Consider the following 19,327-nt stretch of genomic DNA (forward strand, 5'->3'; position numbering starts at 1 on the left):
AAGCATCCAGGCCAGGGTGTAGAGTGAGCTCCTATCTGTCAGATCCAGCTTCCCATGCAGGGACATGAGAGAAGCCTCCCACAGAATGGTAAAGCATCCAGGCCAGGGTGTAGAGTGAGCTCCTATCTGTCAGATCCAGCTTCCCATGCGAGGACATGAGAGAAGCCTCCCACAGAATGGTAAAGCATCCAGGCCAGGGTGTAGAGTGAGCTCCTATCTGTCAGATCCAGCTTCCCATGCGGGGACATGAGAGAAGCCTCCCACAGAATGGTAAAGCATCCAGGCCAGGGTGTAGAGTGAGCTCCTATCTGTCAGCTCCAGCTATCCCATACGGGGACATGAGAGAAGTCTCCTACAGGATGGTAACATATCCGGGCATCCACTGGCCAACGTTAATTCTCTCACACCAGAAGCGACTTGCAGTTTCTCAAGTCGCTTCTGATACAATTTTTAAAAAACCACTTGAATTGCTGTAGAATCTTAAGATTTGTCGTTTGGTGAATCGCCAGCACTCTTGGGCAGAGAAGGCGAAAGGCCATGCAAAACGACAACTCCCAGGATGCCCTACAATTAAGTCCTGGCAGTTAAGCGATGACAAACTGCGTTTAGTCCTAAATGTCGATGCACCTTAAGTACAATGTTCCCCACGCGCCTCTGAGCATGTGCAGAGAGAATAGCGTGGCGCGTCACTCCCTGCCAACGGAATGGCTCCCCCTGGCGGCGCAAGGAAGGAAGGGCGCTTCTTAGCCCCCCCTCCTCCCGCGGTCGAAGGCTGAAATAGGCGGGGAGTGGGCGTGGCTAGCCAGCGGTGGGCGGGGCTTCCTTGGCCTTTCATTATTGCGGAGGAAGGTGGGGAAGAGGCTGCTTCTCCGTTCCGGTGACTGGCAGAAGGGAAGCAGCCGCAGCAGCCATGCCGGTGGGTGACTTCCAAAGGCGGCTCCAAGGGGCTGGGTTTGGGCCGGGAAAAGGGTCAGGGCAACAGCGGGGGAGCCAAGGATGGAGCAAGGGATCCACTCCCCCCCCCCCCAATCATTGCTACAACAACCTCCCCTTCCCTGCCCAAAAGAAAACGAGATCTGCTAAATCAGATCCTCAGGCCCAGGATGCATCTACACTACAGAATTAATGCAGTTTGACAGCACCTTAACTGCCACGGCTTAGTGCCACGGAATCATAAGAGCTGTAGTTTGGTGAGGCATCAGCACTCGTGGACAGAGAACTCTAATAGATCTTGCAAAACTACAAATTCTATGATTCTGTAGCATTCAATCATGACAGTTAAATTGGCTTGTTATTAATAACAGTGCCTGACTGCTGATATGGAAAATGAAGAATTCAAATATAGTCCCAAAGCCAATCCAGTTGAATGTTTTCACTACACAAGATGGATCTAAGACAGCGGTTCTCAACCTGTGGGTCCCCAGATGTTTTGGCCTTCAACTCCCAGAAATCCGAACAGCTGGCAAACTGGCTGGGATTTATGGGAGTTGTAGGCCAAAGCACCTGGAGACCCACAGGTTGAGAACCACTGGTTTAAGATGGTTCTCAACCAAACACCCTAATGTTTCAGTGGAGATCCTATCTGCAAGGGATGTGATAAAGGGATGATGTATAGCAGGCATGGGCAATTGGTAGGCTGTTAGGAATTGTGGGAGTTGAAGTCCAAAACACCTGGAGGGCCGAAGTTTACCCATGCCTGCTGTATAGTTTGAGAAAGGCTCTCTAGGATTTCACCCCATACGTTTTGAAGAGAAGTTTTGCAACCCTTTTGATTCAACTCATATAGAACGTGTTGCAGTAGTTTCAGTGTTGGAGTGCCACTCCAGAGACCAGGGTTCGATTCCTCACTTGGCCATCGAGACCCATTGAGTGACCTTGGCCAAGTCACACACTCTCAGCCTCAGAAACCCCATAATGGCTTTAGGGTCATCAGAAGTCAGCACTAACTGGAACGCACACAGGAACAACAAGCAGAGGAGCCTCACCCTTGTTGGCATATGGAATGAGATGTTTTGCTCCGCTATAGTGAAGATAAAACCATTCCTGATGACTGTTAAAACCCTTAATGATGACTGTTCAAATGGTGTATTTAGTTGTCCTTTGTAAAATTGTAGCTTAACTTCTGTTTTATTATTTTGTTTTGCTTTGGGTTTATATTGTGTGTGTGTGTGTGTGTGTGTGTGTGATTAAGTTGCAGCATTAAGCCAGCTCAAGTCGTTTTGGGAATGGTTGGCTGTTACTCACATGTTTATACTGCCCTAGTTTTTTGTGGATCAGTGCCCACTTTGTCAGGTTTGTGCCATGATAAATGTCTTAAGGTGCACAAAGACCTTGTTGTCTCCTTCTGTGTGGACTTTTTGGAACCCCTGAATGCAACCTGAGAGATGAAGAGGATCACTCAAGACCTGGCAAGACACACACACACACACACACACACACACACACACACACAGAGGCCCAGAAGAACTATCCAGTGAAGGCAAAGCCAGTTAAAGAGTTTGTTCCTTCCTGAGAAATAAAAGGTTTTGCTTCAAGACATCTCTCAGAAGTAACTTCAGCAGTACAGTGATTATGTCAGACAAACAGCTGTAGCCTGGCTTAAAAAGCTGTATGAACTTTAAGCCTGACCACAGTCCAGCGAGGGTGTTTGCCCACACAAGTGACCTTCTGGGCCTAAATGCAGTAAACATTGGGGAAATATCAGGGGTCTTTGGACTCCCAACCTCAGATTCCTCGAGCCACAATAGTGTTAATCAAGCTGATGGAGGAACGCAGGAATCCAAAAAAAAACCAAAAAAGTAACTTCTCCAAGCTCTGGCCCCAGTGATTAGTCGAAGGATTGGTCCCTTACTGTGCTATACAGTAAAGTCTCGCTTATACAATAAAACCGGCCAGCAGTATGTTGGATAAGCAAAAATGTTGGCTAATAAGGAAAGATTAAGGAAAAACCTATTAAACGTCAAATTACGTTATGATTTTACAAATTAAGCACTAAAACTTTTTTTACAACAAATTGACAGAAAAAGCAGTTCAATACATGGTAACATTATGTAGTAATTACTGTATTTACAAATTTAACACCAACCCATTGCAGTGTATTGAAACAACTGTGGATCCAGGTGGGAGTCAGATAGTGTTGGATAATACAGAATGTTGGATGAGCGAAGGTTGGATAAGTGAGACTCTACTGTATTTCTTTTAGGCAAAAAGAGTTCATGTGTGAGCAAGATTTGCCTGTGCTATAAGATCTTGCACATGCCTTTATCATTCTAGAACAAAAAATACAAAAGAGCCCCTTGCAGAACTTGACTGTTGACTTTAAGAGCAATAATAGAGGGGGAAAAAGACGTAAGGAGGCATCTACTGCTTAATGCAAAGATTGATCATTTCTCTCCTCCCTCCACCATCATCTAGAGAAGCTAGACATATCTGGCCTCACTAATAGGCAGGGTGAAGCAGCTGCCTCAAGCACTATATGTTAATGTATAGTTAGCAAACAAGTTCTTCTGTGTTCCCTAAGTTAGCCAGCTGCCCTCAAATGCAGTGTCCGATGTTGCCCTATCACCAGTGTTGCTGTAAGAGTCAGGGTTGTTGACTTACAACACTCAGATTCTCCCAGCCATGACTGCAGGTCCCATTGGCCATACTGGCTGGGAGATTCTGGGAGCTGAAGTAAAAAAAAAAAAACTTTTGCAAAATCTGGTAAAACTTAGCAGAGTGAGAAGAAGCCCTATCTTCTTGTCATGCATCAAGCAGACAAGAGTTCCCTTGCCTAGTTTCCAACAGACCTCACAACCTCTCAGGATGCCTGCCATGAATGTGGGTGAAAAGTCAGGAAAGAATGCTTCTGGAACATGGCCATACAGCCCAGAAAACTCACAGCGACCCAGCCCTGTCTTGTTCTCAAGCAACGAAATGTCTTGGGCTGGCCTTGAAACTGGAGGTGAACTAGACCTTTTGAAAGGTGGCTGGAGGCTGACATTTCTGCATCATGAGGCCTTATGTCCATTTCTGACTCCACCAACCACAACACATATTTGAATGTCTGGCTTGGATACCAGGCCAATTTCCAGCTTCGCTTCTGTAAATTGCGTCTTTAGTGGTACCAAGAAAAACCGGTTAGTCATTCAAAGACTGACTTTTTATTCCCATGCTGTTCTGTAAGCTGTAGCAACAGTGCACAGCAACACACAGCTCACTTGGGATTGGTCCATTTAGGAAGGATCCAGAATTTGCCACGTCTTATTAATCTCTGAGTGATTCATGGTTCACACAGGGAAAAGACAAAAGTATTACTAACCTTTCTAATGTAGATTTTTCCTAGTTAATAGATGGTGGTGAAAATTACTTGAGATCAAGTGTTAGTGGAGGTAAGACTAGGGAGATATAAATAAGCAGGTCATCATTACAGACACTGGTTCAGATACTGCATTTTTTTCTGAAACAGATTTTGTAGCCAGGTGGTTTTTTGAGAACATGTCCAATTTTATGTATTTATTTTTAAAATTCTGCTTTGTGTACCTGGAATAAGATTTAAGGAAACACAGAAAAGAAAGCAAAAGTGAAATAGAAAGCAAAAACAGAAAGAAGTGATCAGAAATGCTCTAATTTATCTGAAATATTGTTACACAGTCATGTTTAGGAAAAGTAAGAAGAACCAATGAAATTTGGGCAATACACCATCTATCATATAGAATCATAGAATAGAATCATAGAATCATAGAATCAAAGAGTTGGAAGAGACCTCATGGGCCATCCAGTCCAACCCCCTGCCAAGAAGCAGGAATATTGCATTCAAATCACCCCTGACAGATGGCCATCCAGCCTCTGTTTAAAAGCTTCCAAAGAAGGAGCCTCCACCACACTCCGGGGCAGAGAGTTCCACTGCTGAACGGCTCTCACAGTCAGGAAGTTCTTCCTCATGTTCAGATGGAATCTCCTCTCTTGTAGTTTGAAGCCATTGTTCCGCGTCCTAGTCTCCAGGGAAGCAGAAAACAAGCTTGCTCCCTCCTCTCTGTGGCTTCCTCTCACATATTTATACATGGCTATCATATCCCCTCTCAGCCTTCTCTTCTTCAGGCTAAACATGCCCAGCTCCTTTAGCCGCTCCTCATAGGGCTTGTTCTCCAGACCTTTTATCATTTTAGTCGCTCTCCTCTGGACACATTCCCGCTTGTCAATATCTCTCTTGAATTGTGGTGCCCAGAATTGGACACAATATTCCAGGTGTGGTCTAACCAAAGCAGAACAGAGGGGTAGCATGACTTCCCTAGATCTAGACACTATGCTCCTATTGATGCAGGCCAAAATCCCATTGGCTTTTTTTGCCGCCACATCACATTGTTGGCTCATGTTTAACTTGTTGTCCACGAGGACTCCAAGATCTTTTTCACACGTACTGCTCTCGAGCCAGGTGTCCCCCATTCTGTATCTTTGCATTTCGTTTTTCCTGCCAAAGTTGAGTATCTTGCATTTGTCACTGTTGAACTTCATTTTGTTAGTTTCGGCCCATCTCTATAATCTGTCAAGATCATTTTGAATCCTGCTCCTGTCCTCTGGAGTATTGGCTATCCCTCCCAATTTGGTGTCTTCTGCAAACTATGTTGTTTTGGCCAGTGATACATTGTTAAAACATTTTTCTTTTGAAACCAATGTGATTCTTGTTATGTGATTCCAACCTATGGACATCCGCTTGTAGTGTTTTCTTGATAAGATTTATTCCCAAGGTTTGTAATTGTCTTCATCTTAGGGCCCTTCCACATAGCCGTATATCCCAGAATATCAAGGCAGAAAATCCCACATTATCTGAGTGTGGACTCAGATAACCCAGTTCAAAGCAAATATGGTGGGATTTTCTGCCTTGATATTCTGGTATATAGGCCTGTGTGGAAGGGTCCTTAAGTAGTGTGACTTGCACAACGTCACACAGTGGGTTTCCATGGTTGTGCAAGGTTTCAAACCCTGGTCTTCTGGAGCCCTAGTTCAATATCCAAACCACAACACCATGCTGGCTCTGCAGCACTGTTTGGGGGGAGACATAGGGGCCCTACCACACAGCAATATAACCCAGAATATCAAGGCAGAAAATCCCACAATAACTGCTTTGAACTGGGATATCTGAGTCCACACTGCAATATATTCCAGTTCAAAGCAGAGAATGTGGGATTTTATTAATCTGTGTGGAAGGGGCCATAATCAAGAATCTGAAGGGGGGTTTTTTGGGTTTTTTTGCAAAGATTATGATTGTGGGATCCAAAGCCACATTGGATATTGTCCTGCAGCAAACATTTCCCAACATGGTACCTTTCATGCACATTGGTGCAGAACTCACCCTGCACAAACAGTGGATGGAGAAGGAGAAGTTTATAGTTCCATCATATCAAGGGGTGGGGGGTAGAGTTTTGCCTACTGGCTTGTCTTTATTTCATAATTTGTACTGTTGCCCAAAGGATCTGTTTCAATGGCCTCTCCAATATTTCCTCTCATGTTTTCAGAAACATGAGTTCTTCGTAGACATGACCTGTGAAGGATGCTCCAATGCTGTCACCCGGGTTCTCAACAAGCTGGGAGGTAAGTGGTACTAGTGCCTGACCTCTTGCATCTTTTTGGTATTGTACTTTAAAAATACCTGTTGGTACAGGGTAAGGCATCCAAAATCCTATTGCTGAAAGGGCAGGTCACTGCACTTTGAATCCTTCACCAAATATTGCATCAACCTTAAATAAAGATAAGTAGACAGCTATCCTCTTGCATTGTAAATTGTATTTGTCTAGAACTGTGGGTGTTTTCCAGGTTGTATGATGTTTTGCTTGCATATCCTATATATATAGCCTGCTCAAATTTAAAAGAGGGTTGGGAAATTCTGTTTCTCCAGCTATTGTTAGACTGCAATATCCATCATGCTTCCCTCATGGCTGTATTGTCTATGGATGATGGCAGCTGCAGTCTGGTAACATTCCTCACCCCTAATTTAAAAGATTGCAGTGCAGTTTTTGCTTCTTTCTCTGCTGTAGCTAAAACAACTTGATCACTGCTGTTTTTCCTCCTAATGCAAGTAGTCCAGTCAGTAACTAATTATTGATTCTTGACAAGCAGTATTTACTTTATACCCCATAAGTCATAGTGAAATAGAGAAAACTTCATTTATGACAGGCAGATATCCTCTGCTCTATTATAAGAATTTGTTCAGTATTTTTTTTTCTCATTATTGATGGTTCTCTCTATAACTGCAATTGTTTCTGCAGGAAGCGGTGAGCATGCTGTAGTCCTTAACTTATCAGGTGACAAATCACTTGCCCAAATGTTGTTAGGCTAACAGTTGCAGGGCTTTGAAAGATCTTCAAAACAAGCTACACAGAAATTCCTTCCATGTTAGGAATTCTGTAATGTTTCAGAATCACATGTACAGTAAACCCTCTGTATCCATAGATTCAACCATCCATGACTTAAACATATTTTTAAATCCCAAAATTAAACCATGTTTCTGCCATTTTATATAAAGGACATCATTTAATGGGATTTGAGCACTCATGGATTTTGGTATTCATAGATAGTCCTGGAACTAAACCCCAGCAGATAACTAGGAGGCGGGGCAGGCTGTATTTTATTCTGGTTCCCAAAGGCTTGCTCAAAAAGCCACATTTTCACTTTTCTATGGAAGATCAGGAGGGAGGGGGCTGATCTAGTATTCCTAGGGAGGGAGTTCTACAGCTGAGGAGCCACCACTGAGAAGGCCCTGTCTCTCATCCCCATCAGTTGTGCCTATGAAGAAGGCGGGACCGAGAGCAGGGCCTCCCCAGATGATCTTAATCTCCTAGATGGTTCATATGTTGGAGGGGTAAGCTGGGCCAGAACCGTTTAGGGCTTTATAGGCTAAAGCCAGCACTTTGAATTGTGCTTGGTGGCAGCACTCAGCACTTAAAAAGCTTACCTTTTAAGAAATATCTACCAATGTGTCAATTTAAGGCCATATGTATTGGATGGATAATACACACAATAACCAGTCCTATTCCTACTGCACACGGAAAAGGTATATGTCCACTGTCCATGATGCAAGAATTGTGCAACCGCATCCACATGGTTACTGACACAAAAGAACCTTTAGCTCATTAGAGTTTAAATAGATTGTTCACATCTCTCCTTGAAAACAAATTCTACATGTTTTCTGAGCCATATATATATGCTCTTGTTATCCAGTGTCCTTTGTGGGCATGTGCATAAATGCATGTCCATTCTGAGATATATGCAAGCAAGTAATCTTTGAACCTTGGCTAGTCATCCATCTCACCAGATTTGTTCTAGTAACACAGATACACAAACAAGGAGCTGGTTCTCAGGGGCTTTTTATTTAACATGCATTGAATCAGAACTGGCTTGGTTTTGAAACAAAGAAGTGTTGCTTTGTGACTTCTCATAGGGAGTTAACTAGCTTATGAAAACAAAGCAACACAGTGAATAAATAAAATACAGATCTATGTGCCAAATTGAAATGTGGAGGAAATAGCTTAAAATTTCAACAAGCATGCATGGATCTGCATGTTTCTAGAGGCTTCCATGTTAGAGGCTAAGTACACTGAAGACCTCAGGGCTGTCCAGAGAATAGGGATGGAGAAGAGGAAAATGTAAGAGGCTGGGAGAAATATAAAGTCTGCAGAAGCTTTGTCTAAGTATAGCTCAGTAGCTAATATTTAAGTTATCTTTGCAAAAAAGGAATGTAAAGGAACAGGGGATAACATATATAAATGGATACAAAACCAGGGTTAGGCACAATCCGTGCATGCCTCTATTTCTCATGTTCTTCTTCGGCTTCTTTATTTTGAATCTCTTCTGTCTCATTTAACTGCTTTCAAATATTTTTGTGAGCAGAATCGGCCACCAAATTAGAAAGAGCACAGAGGAGACCTCAAAAAGGGAGGCACAATTTGGCCACAACCCTTCCCACTCTACACCTAGGAAAGACAGGACTAAAGTCACTGGCCTTCTCATAGAATTGGTTTGAACACTGAAATAACATCTTTCTAGACATACACAGGACTCAGAAAGACAGAGAGAATAGAGGTCGACATCTGAAGGGTGTTGGCACTTCTTCTTTGGAGGTCTTCATTCAGAGGTTGGATGGGACTGCTTTAATTACGTATTCCTTCATAACAGGAAATTGGACTAAATGGTCCATGGAATCAGTCTGTGATTCCCAAAATATAACTCCCTGCTCAAAGATATTTTTCTTTGATCCTGAAAAGACTGTGCTGGAACTCCTGGGATAATGTCAGGAAGGAACTGCAAGAAAAGAGGCTTCAGGCTGCTGAGAAAAAAGAGAGCTTAAAAATTGAAGCTTTGTGAGAAACTAGTCTAGACAGACATGCTTTCAACTGATGATTCAGAAAATAAGGGAGGGAGATCGTGTCATGAACCATGCTGTAGGTGGAGGTTTTTTTTTACAGTCTTTCTCAGAAGATGAGAGAGTTCTACTGACCCAGATAGATTTCTTTGATTAATAGAAATATAATGGAGGCCTTGGTGGTGCAGTGGGTTAAACCCTTGTGCTGGCAGGACTGAAGACTGACAGATTGGAGGTTTGAATCCAGGCAGAGTGCAGATAAGCTCCCTCTGTCAGCTCCAGCTTCCCATGCAGGTACATGAGAGAAACCTCCCACAAGGATGGCAAAACACCAAAAACATCTGGGCATCCACTGGGCAAAGTCCTTGCAGACAGCCAATTCTCTCACACCAGAAGCACCTTGCAGTTTATTTATTTATTTATTTATTTACTTTATTTCTATACCGCTTTTCTCAGCCCTTAGGCGACTCAAAGTGGTTTATACAACAATGCAAAATATCACAAAACAGTATAATGCAATTAAAACAGATTATAACATCAACAATTAACAACAGTGTAACAATCATAACGCCTCAACAATAAAATCAGAATCCACTCTCATTTCTCAAGTCACTCCTGACAAAACCAATAGAAATATATAAAAGACAAACAAATGCTGTTTGATTGAATGTGGCAATGATTAATCTTAATAGTATGGTTTTATCTCCTAAAGTTCAATTAACAGGGACATCTTATGGGTCCAGTTATCAGCTGCAGAATACCTGGGAGGAAACATGATTTTCATCTGTAGCTGATTAATAAAACTTGTTGAATGTTACTTTCTATAGTTGGAGAGGTTCTGGCTCATTTGGCACTGTTGTTGCATGCCTTCAGAACATTTCTGACTTATGATGACCCTAATACAAAGCTATCACAGGGTTTGCTTGGCAAGGTTTGTTCAGAGGGGGTTGTCCTTGCCTTCCTTAAAGGTAGAAAGAATGTAATATGCCTATTAGGTTTCCAAAGCAGAATGGGGATTCAAGCCCTGGTATCTCAGTTTCCTAGTCCAGCACTCAAACTATTCTGTTTAGTCTCCCATTTGGCTTTACTTTGTGCTTTGCTCTGAGTGAGAGGCGTTGCTGTTTCCTGTCGTTCCTTCCTTCATCAGAATGTATTGGGACAAAAAGCTTCATATTGTCATATATACTAATGGGGTTTAAGCTGAAACTGGCCAAGAGAGTTGTCATTAAAAATAGTTGCACCTGGTTAGTCGGTGTTGTGCTGTACATCTTTGCAAGACTCTTTGAGTTACTTTCAGTGGGGTTTGAAGGAGTGCACAGCAGTGGTTGATTTTTTACTTGCATTATCCCTTTGATAGAATGGCATGACATCTCAGGTATGAATCTCAGATATGCAGACTTCATGTCAGTTCCTTCACAAGTGTGGCTCCTATTTTGGAAGTCACTGATATTTTCATTTGGATGATCACTATGAATTTCTTCTATATAGAAAAATAATGTTTAAGACATAAGACTATGCTAGCCTACTCTTTTCTGTCAAAATCATTTCCATTACTTGAAAAAGCCATTGAATGCAGCTGTGCAAGGCACAGCATGCGTGTGAAGTACACACTATGCAGATGTGGCTTAAAGGCAGCCTGTCACACCCGGGAAGCCTGGGAGAACCAAATATATCAAGAGGCAGGTACTTGCCTCTGAGAGAATTCAAAGAGGGTTTGAACTGGCACTGACAGGGTTTGAAATCCACACAGACAGGGCTTTTTGCTGATAGAGACATGGATTGGAGCAGAAGTAGAAAGTGTTTTGGATTTGGAAAATAAGAGAAGGCTACCTATGTTTGAAGAGTTTAAAGTACAGATAATTTTATAGACTATTATATTTTTCTACCATGTTTGATCTATCCTTGCTGTTGGTTTGTACCTGTCTCTGGCTTCTATCAAATTGGAGTCAGACTCTGCATATGAAAACTAAGGCCCCTTCCACTCAGCTGTATAAAATTCCACGTTATCTGCTTTGAATTGGGTTATATTGTTGTATGGAAGGGCTCTAAGTCCCCCTCTGCACTTCTCTATATCCCAGAATCTGATCCCAGATTTTCAACTTTGAATTCGATTATATGAGTCTCCATTGCCAGATAATCAGATCATGTGGATTATCTGCTTTGATAACCTGGATTATATGACAGTGTAGATGGGGCCTCTGATAATCCAGTTCAAAGCAGATATTGTGGATTATCTGCTTTGATAAAATAGATTATATGGCAGTGTAGGAGGGACCTAAGAAGCCACATAACACAGCTATAAATCCACATTTAAGGGGTCCTACTGAGGCCTAGTAATCCAACCCAATCCAACAAGGGAACACTTGGCGAACAAGGGCAGGGTGAATGGCAGGTTTCCTAGGGTTTGGAGCTTTGGAGTCAGGCTGGATAAAGGTAAGGTATCTGTCACAATGGGCCAGTCTTTCATGTCAGTTAGGTTACATTTCCTTTGTTGGAAAAATGAGCTAATCGAGAAGTATCAGGTTTGTAAAAATTATTGTTGTTCATGATTTATACCTTCAAGTCTTTTCTGACTTATGGCAACTTTAGAGTAAACTTAAGCTGCTTATTAATACAGTTGGCCTCTTAACCCATAGATTCAGTCATCCACAGCTTGAAAATATTGTTGCAGGGAGATCCAAAGAGTAAACTATATTTTGCCATTTTATATAAGAGACTTTACCATTGTATGTAGTGGGACTTGAACATCCACATATTCTGGTATCCACAGGGCTCCCAGAACCAAAATCTAAGGGCCCTTCCACACAGCCCTATATCCTAGAATATCAAGGCAGAAAATCCCACAATATCTGCTTTAAACTGGTTATCTGAGTCCACACTCAGATAATGTGGGTTTTTCTGCCTTGATATTTCTCTGTATCGTTCCAATTTTAGTATATGTGCTGCCGAAGCGGATGTGAGGGCGATCTGGCTGCGACATCTGTCACCCCATTGATCGCCAGGGTTGATTCGGCTGCCTTGATATTCTGGGATATATGGCTGTGTGGAAGGGCCTTTAGTGAACACCAAGGACCCTCTACAACTACCATAATTACTGCTAGACTTTGATTGTTGTAAAAATACTAGGTTATGGGTAGGGAATATCTTGAGTTAATAATTTCTCAATGTCCTATCTGTATATTGTATCTCTTGACTCAGGTGTTCAGTTTGAAATTGACCTCCCTAACAAAAAAGTGAGTGTTGAGTCGGAGCATAGTGTCGACACATTGTTGGATACGCTGAAGAAAACAGGGAAGAATGCCTCTTATATTGGAGAGAAGTAATCACATGGGAACATGTGCCTGGTGAGACTACTTTGCTGCAGTAAAGGTCAGTTGCCAGAAATACTCATAAGCACTAAGATGAACTGTTTTGCCTTGGGGTTGCCCAGATATGTTGGATTATACTACTCATCATCTACAGTCCCCAGTGTGCTATTAAGAGATGATGGACACTGCAGTCCAACATCTCCGAGTTGTGCCTGCTCAGGAGAGACTACAGTAAAGATAAATCTACCTCTTAGGTAAAATGTACTTAGAAATAGAGATCCACATAGTTAATAAAAGGTGTGGTGTGATGTCATCATGCTACTAACTTACTAATGCTTGCATCCTGTGCCTCTAACCCCAGGATATGTGGAGAGCTGACTGTAGTGTCATTGCATTAGTTATTATAATTATTATTCACATTTTTGGACAGCTGTATCTTAAAATAAAAATGTATGCTTCCTTACAGGTAAGATATGCAACAGTTAAAAATCTACAATATACAAATAAATAATATTATCAATGTGTAATATATGGTACTTTTTCAGTCTGAGCTGTGGCTGTCTCATAGACCACAATGCTGATACAATAGACAGTAGGACTCTATGGGCTTGGCATGTTAGAGACGGTTGGCACAAGCACACCCCAAGTGCTAGTCAAGCTATTTAGCATGGAGAGTTACCAGCTGAGAACTTCAAAATGCTGCATTCCTTCTCTGGTGTCAGGTTTTACATTCACAGTAGTGTTTATGTGTATATGCCTTCAGGTCCCCTGTCGACTTAATGGCGATTTCATGAATGTCAAAGGATTCCTTAGAGAAGGACTACACAGGGGTTGCTTGCCAGTTCCTCCCTCTGAAATTTAGCCTGCAGCACCTGGTATTTATTGGCAGCCTCCCGTCCATGTTCTCACCAGGACTGCCCTGCTTACCTTCTAAGATCAGATGGAATCTGGTATCTTTAGGCCAGGCATCCTCAAACTGCAGCCTTCCAGCTGTTTGGGCCTCCAACTCCCAGAATTCCTGACCATTGAACAAGCTGGCTAGGGCTTCTGGGAGTTGGAGGCCTAAACAGCTGGAGGGCCAGAGTTTGAGGATGCCTGCTTTAGGCTAGTTAGGCCCTCACCATGGTGAGTAATATGCATTTCAGCTGTGCTTAGTTTTAGTGTAACTGTATCATACTAATGTAAGAAGGAATTATTTCTTCATAGAAAATTCAGTCTGCATTTCATTGTAGCAAGCTAGGAGAATGGGTTCTCTTTCACATAGAAGGCTGAAAGGTAAGGGAGTAAGCTGAACCTGAGTCGCTCCCAACTCAAAGAAGGCTATTGGTGGGATTTCAGCTTAGCTATAAAACATTTTCTCTGTGCCAACAACACTGTGGATTTTGTGTGCTTGGTACCTTTTATCCCATCTAAGAATATTTATCTGGAGGCTAAGTGTCTGAAGCTATAGATATTTGCAGACTATTGTTTCAATATTGCTGGCTGCATTCATTTTTGCAGTCTTACTGTAGTCTGAAGCAAAAACAGGTTTTACAGGCTTGTGCCATACTTCATATAGGGGATGGGCAAGTCAAGAATACCCTCTCTAATGTGGGAAGCCCTGTTGCAGATGCATGTATCAGCTGATGTAACTGTTATGAACATCTGTTCAATTGTTTTCCTTGATGAGAAACAGATTGCTTTTCCAACATCTTTACTTTTTCTTAGAAATAGTAAGTTTCAAAAGGCCACAGATTTTTTTCTTGTTCATTGTAGTGGGTGGTGGTGGTAAAGCTGCGAAGAGAGGGTTTAAAACAATGTAAGCCTTTTTCCACAATCTCAATAATGTTCTTTTCCCATGCTTTATGAACATGCCCCCCCCCCCCGAAGTGAAATTGACTAGTGAAACTTCCAAGCTATCTCGCCATTTTGATGTAGGTTATATTTGAAGTAACTTTCTGCTCCTTGTTTGTCACAGAGATTCACATCACGGTTGACTGAATGCATCTTCCATTCGCACGAAGGTGCATTAAAGGGAGATCTGGGCAGAGATCAATTCAGATGTTTGTATGAGAGTCATGATAATAGCTTGATGTCCCTCCAAAAGAAGCAGCCTTGTTCATCTTAATCTTTTAAGTGAGGGATATTCAAACTCTGATGGTCTGTGGACAAAGCAGCAATCAAGAAAGTGCAAGCTGCTAATTCTGCTGTACATACAATGTCATTGGCCTCCTTTGCACAATCTGCCCCATTGCATAATACAGTTGTCAGAAACTGGACCTTTACAAAGTATGGTAGCTCAAGCCTTTTACTGCTGGAAATCATCAATAGAGCCAGACCAAAGCTAACAAATGTAAGATACCACACTTAGGCAGAAAAAAGGAAATGCAAAGATACAGCATGGGTAATGCCTGGCTTGACAACTGTCCATGTGAAAAAGATCTTGGAGTCTATGTGGACAACAATTTGAACATGAGCCAACAGTGTGATGCAGCAGCTACAGAAGCCGATGGGATTTTGGGCTGCATTAAAAGGAGTATAGTGTCTACATTGAGGGAAGTCATGGTGCCTCTCTATTCTGCTTTGGTCAGATTTCACCTGGAATTCTGTGTCCCATTCGGACCACCACAGTTTAAAAGAGATATGGACAAGCTGGAAGGTGTCCAGAGGAGGCAACTGAAATGATCAAAGTTCTGGATACTATGTCTTACAAGGAGCCTCTTAAAGAACTAGGCATGTTTAGCCTGCAGAAGAGAAGGTTGAGAGGAGACATGATAGCCATGTATAAATATGTGAAAGGATGTTGTAAGGAAGAGGAAACAGGCTTGTTTTCTGCTGCCCTGAAAACTAGCAATGGGTTCAAATTACAGGAAAGAAATTCCACCTGAACATTAGGAAGCACTTCCTGACTGTATGAACTGTTCAACAATGGAATTCTCTGCCTCAGAGTGTGGTGGAAGCTCCTTCCTTGGAAACTTTTAAATAAAGTCTGGAAGACCATCTGTCAGGAATACTTTGCTTGTGCTTTTACTGCATGGCAGGGGGTTGGACTAGATGGCTCATGTGGTCTCTTCCAACTCTGTTATTCTGATTCTATGTTCATCTGTCATCCTCACAATTTCTAAATATGTTTACCAGAGCTGTCCCATTGTTTGAAAAAGATAGCAAATAAGGCATCCAGCCGATGACTTGTGTGTGGTGAATTCTTCCTTCAGTTTATTACACTGATAGTTGTGTGGAACATGCATCCCACCTGGGCGTTAGTTTTAGAGTCCTGTATTGGTGCCATACTAAAGCAAGAAGCTGTTCCTTTTACACTGGGCATTCAGTCTGAATACCTTTCTGGCAAGCTAGGGGTTTTCTTTCATATAGGAGGTTATTTGCACATTTAATATATTATTTACAAAGCAAATGGAATGGGGCTGGTTAAAGAAACCTTCTCTTCCTTACACCCCCCCCCCCTTTCATGTGTGTTCCACTTTTAGATAGGTTGAATCATTGCTTCTCACCTTCATAGGCAGTGGTGCTTGGATGGTGGATTCCACTTTCTCTTTATGCCAAACAAGGGCTGTAGACCCCCAGACTGTAAGCGAAGTGGTGATTATGTTTCAGGGTTTAGGAAAATTACTTTTTTTGAGTCTTATCTTTTAGAATCCCCAGCCAACATAACTAACAACTGGAAACAAAGTTAGATGTATACATAACACTTGATAAAATGGCTGTTTGTAGACATTGAACAATATGAGGGACAGAAAGAAAGATAGCTTAAATGCCAAGGAGTGTGCAGTACTATTATGATAATATTTATTTCTCCCGTAGGAGACTCAAAGCGGCTTAACATAAAACATCAGCATATAATTTACAATATACAAATATTGAAGCAGCATTAAATATCAATAGTATTTAAACAATTCAGATTAAATCCATAAAAACATATAACACCACAGCAGTCCTTGACATGATTTTAAATACCTTAATCTTTAAAAGCCTGCCAGAATAAAAAGGTTTTAGCCAGTAGGGGGGTGGCCATTCTGGCTTCCCAGGGAAGAAAGGAGTTCCAGAATCGAGGGCAACCACTGAGAAAAAAGCTCACTCTCTCGTTCCCACCAACCAAGCTTGTAATTCTGACCTGCACACTTTGTATCTTTCTAGTCCATGTGAATCTCACCTGCTGTATACACCAGTCTACTAGCAGCTCTGTGAACCGGGCTTCATTTTGTTCAAACCTAGGACTGTAGAAATGTAGATCCCATTCTCTAGCACACTCCCTTCTTACTCAAAGTTGCTATTTTTGAACATGTCTTTCAGGGGAAAATTCCCACATGAACATGGTTTAGTCAAAATTTATCAATGAATTCAAATCTGTTTATTTGGGTTTGAATAGAGACAATGGTTTCCTGTCCCACGACATGTGTCAATTTGTGAAATTGACTGTATTATCATCATTTACTGTTGTTGTGAGCAGTCACTGTGATGATTTTGCTTACATTGAGTTAACAGATGGTAGTCTGCATTTCATTGCCCATTTAGGTCAAATCCTTTTACACCTAAAATGTATATGCGTGTGTATATATGCCCAAAGAATATTGCGCCTTTCGCATCTGATGTAGTTGCATAGATCCCTTTGTTCTGTTTCTGTGAGGCTAATGTTCCTGTGGTGTTCTACCAGCAGATGGTGATCTTGTCTAACTTTCTTTAACTTTCCTTGTTTTTCAGCAATGCTTAACAAAACTTCTGTAAAAGGACTGATGTTTATGCTTCTCTCAATGCTGTTCCTGGATTGTAATTCTCCTGCCGGATGTTAGACAAGAAAGAACGGGTGGAAGAAGACTGCTCTTGGTGGCAAAAGAGATGTTTTTATCACATTTTTATTTCTCCTCCTTGTAGTACATATGCATTCTTTAAATTGGCATTGTAATAAAGAAAGGAACTGCTTCCATTTTGAATTCTGTGACTCAGGGACTTTTCTTAAGTTCCAGTTAGTATGAGTGGGGCTTAGTCTTCTACCAACCGGGCCCTCCATTATTCAGACCCAACATGGTAATATTGTAAAGCGGCCTTCCTCACCCTGGAGTCCTCCAGGTGCATGGTATGATAACTCCTTCCATCCACAGCACATGCAGAGAATTTTCTGTAAGTGAGGATTGTTTCAAAAGGATTTTCCGCTCATTGTAGGAGTACTCTGTTTGGTGACAATACAGTATATATTTTTCTTTGCATCAGATTCTACCATTATACATGATTTGTTGTGTGTTGACAACAACACCAAAGAGTACTTGTTCTCAGAGACAGGTGAGAAATAAATAAATAAATAATAAAATCCATCCAACTCCCAACCTCTCAAAATTAAACCTAACTGTCCTGCTCACCCTTTTTAAAAATCCGGATATTCAGCCCATCTTGTCACTCCCAGCCTTCATTCCTTCACCCTTTCCTAACAGATACTTACCTTATAACATATCATTCATGACATACAGTGCATACTATGCCTTACTTCAATTTATCCAATAAATGCAACAACATTTTCGAAGTACACTGGGTAGTTGGTATGCACTGGAGTTTGGTTCCAGGACGTCCTCATGAATACCAAAATCCATTGAACCTCATCTCATTGCAGCATAGAGGGAAAGAGGAAGGAAGGATGAAAGGGTAGAAGGGAAGGAGGAAGGGAGAAAGAGGGAGGAGAGGGAGGGAGGAAAGAAGGAAAGACAGAAAGAAGGAAGGATGTGATGTTGGTGTGAGAGAGGAAGGCTTGAGGAAAGAGCCCAAGGGGCCTGGGTTTGCCCATACCTGCATTAGCCTGTGATGCAAAACATGCTTTCCTCTCAGTCATCTTTTCGGTGTCTCAACATCTCAAGCCAACAGGACGAGACGGCACTTCTCTGCTGTCTAATAAGGCTACAGATCTATAGTATAACATTAAAAGTCCCAATTAAACTCTAAAAGGAATGAAGTTCTCATTGAATCGCATCATATTGTAAATTGGTTCCTGTGGAAATTAATTAATTAATTAATTAATTAATTAAAAATGATGACTGCTGAAGAGACTTCTCTCTTGAATTTTCCTGACTTTGAGGCGAGTCAACTAGAAATGATTACGCTTACCTATTTAATCACTTTTCCTTTAGCTTTCTTTTAGCCATAGGTATATGAAAAAGCTGGAGGTTGTTGTCCTCCTCTATAGCTAATTTTAGAATGTTCTAAAACATTCCAGGAGAACAGAATAAAATCAAAACAAAAGGAACAAACTTCAGCCATTGGCAATGGAGTACAACATTTTAAAGGTGTGCTGAGTTCTTGATGCCGACGTCCTCATGACCTCATTACTGAGACTGCAAAAGACAGTATTTCAATTAAATATGCTTTTAAAAGAATAGGAAATGTGATGTTCTAAATATATGGAAAACCAATTATCTACTTCAATGTTAGCTCTCCCATGGAGGGAGTTGCTCTTGTCTTTACCACTGATGCTGTTGACTGGAGCTGATATAAACTGGGCTTCAGTAATATCTACATTCAAATATATCCTACCCTATATTCAGAAAAGACTCTTGGAGAGCTAATTCCTGATGTGAATACTGCCAGCCATCACCAGCCCCAAGCCTGTTAGTCATAACTTCTCACTAGGATGGCCTTATTCTTAAAGAAAATACCCTGGCTTTTGAATTGTTGCCTAGTCCAGCTCTGGTTTAGAACTTTGACC

General features: G+C 41.7%; 1 protein-coding gene across 1 annotated transcript; it reads left to right on the forward strand.

Annotated features, from left to right (window-relative positions):
• Positions 1-795: 795 nt before the first annotated feature.
• ATOX1 (antioxidant 1 copper chaperone) lies at positions 796-17,570 on the forward strand. Its single transcript, XM_060765489.2, has 4 exons — positions 796-916; positions 6,495-6,570; positions 12,536-12,706; positions 17,341-17,570. The coding sequence occupies exons 1-3, from the start codon at positions 911-913 to the stop codon at positions 12,658-12,660; spliced, it is 207 nt and encodes a 68-aa protein (XP_060621472.1). The 5' UTR covers positions 796-910; the 3' UTR covers positions 12,661-12,706; positions 17,341-17,570.
• Positions 17,571-19,327: the final 1,757 nt, after the last annotated feature.

The sequence above is a fragment of the Anolis sagrei genome, chromosome 2 (genome assembly GCF_037176765.1).
Source record: "Anolis sagrei isolate rAnoSag1 chromosome 2, rAnoSag1.mat, whole genome shotgun sequence".
Taxonomy (NCBI): domain Eukaryota; kingdom Metazoa; phylum Chordata; class Lepidosauria; order Squamata; family Dactyloidae; genus Anolis; species Anolis sagrei.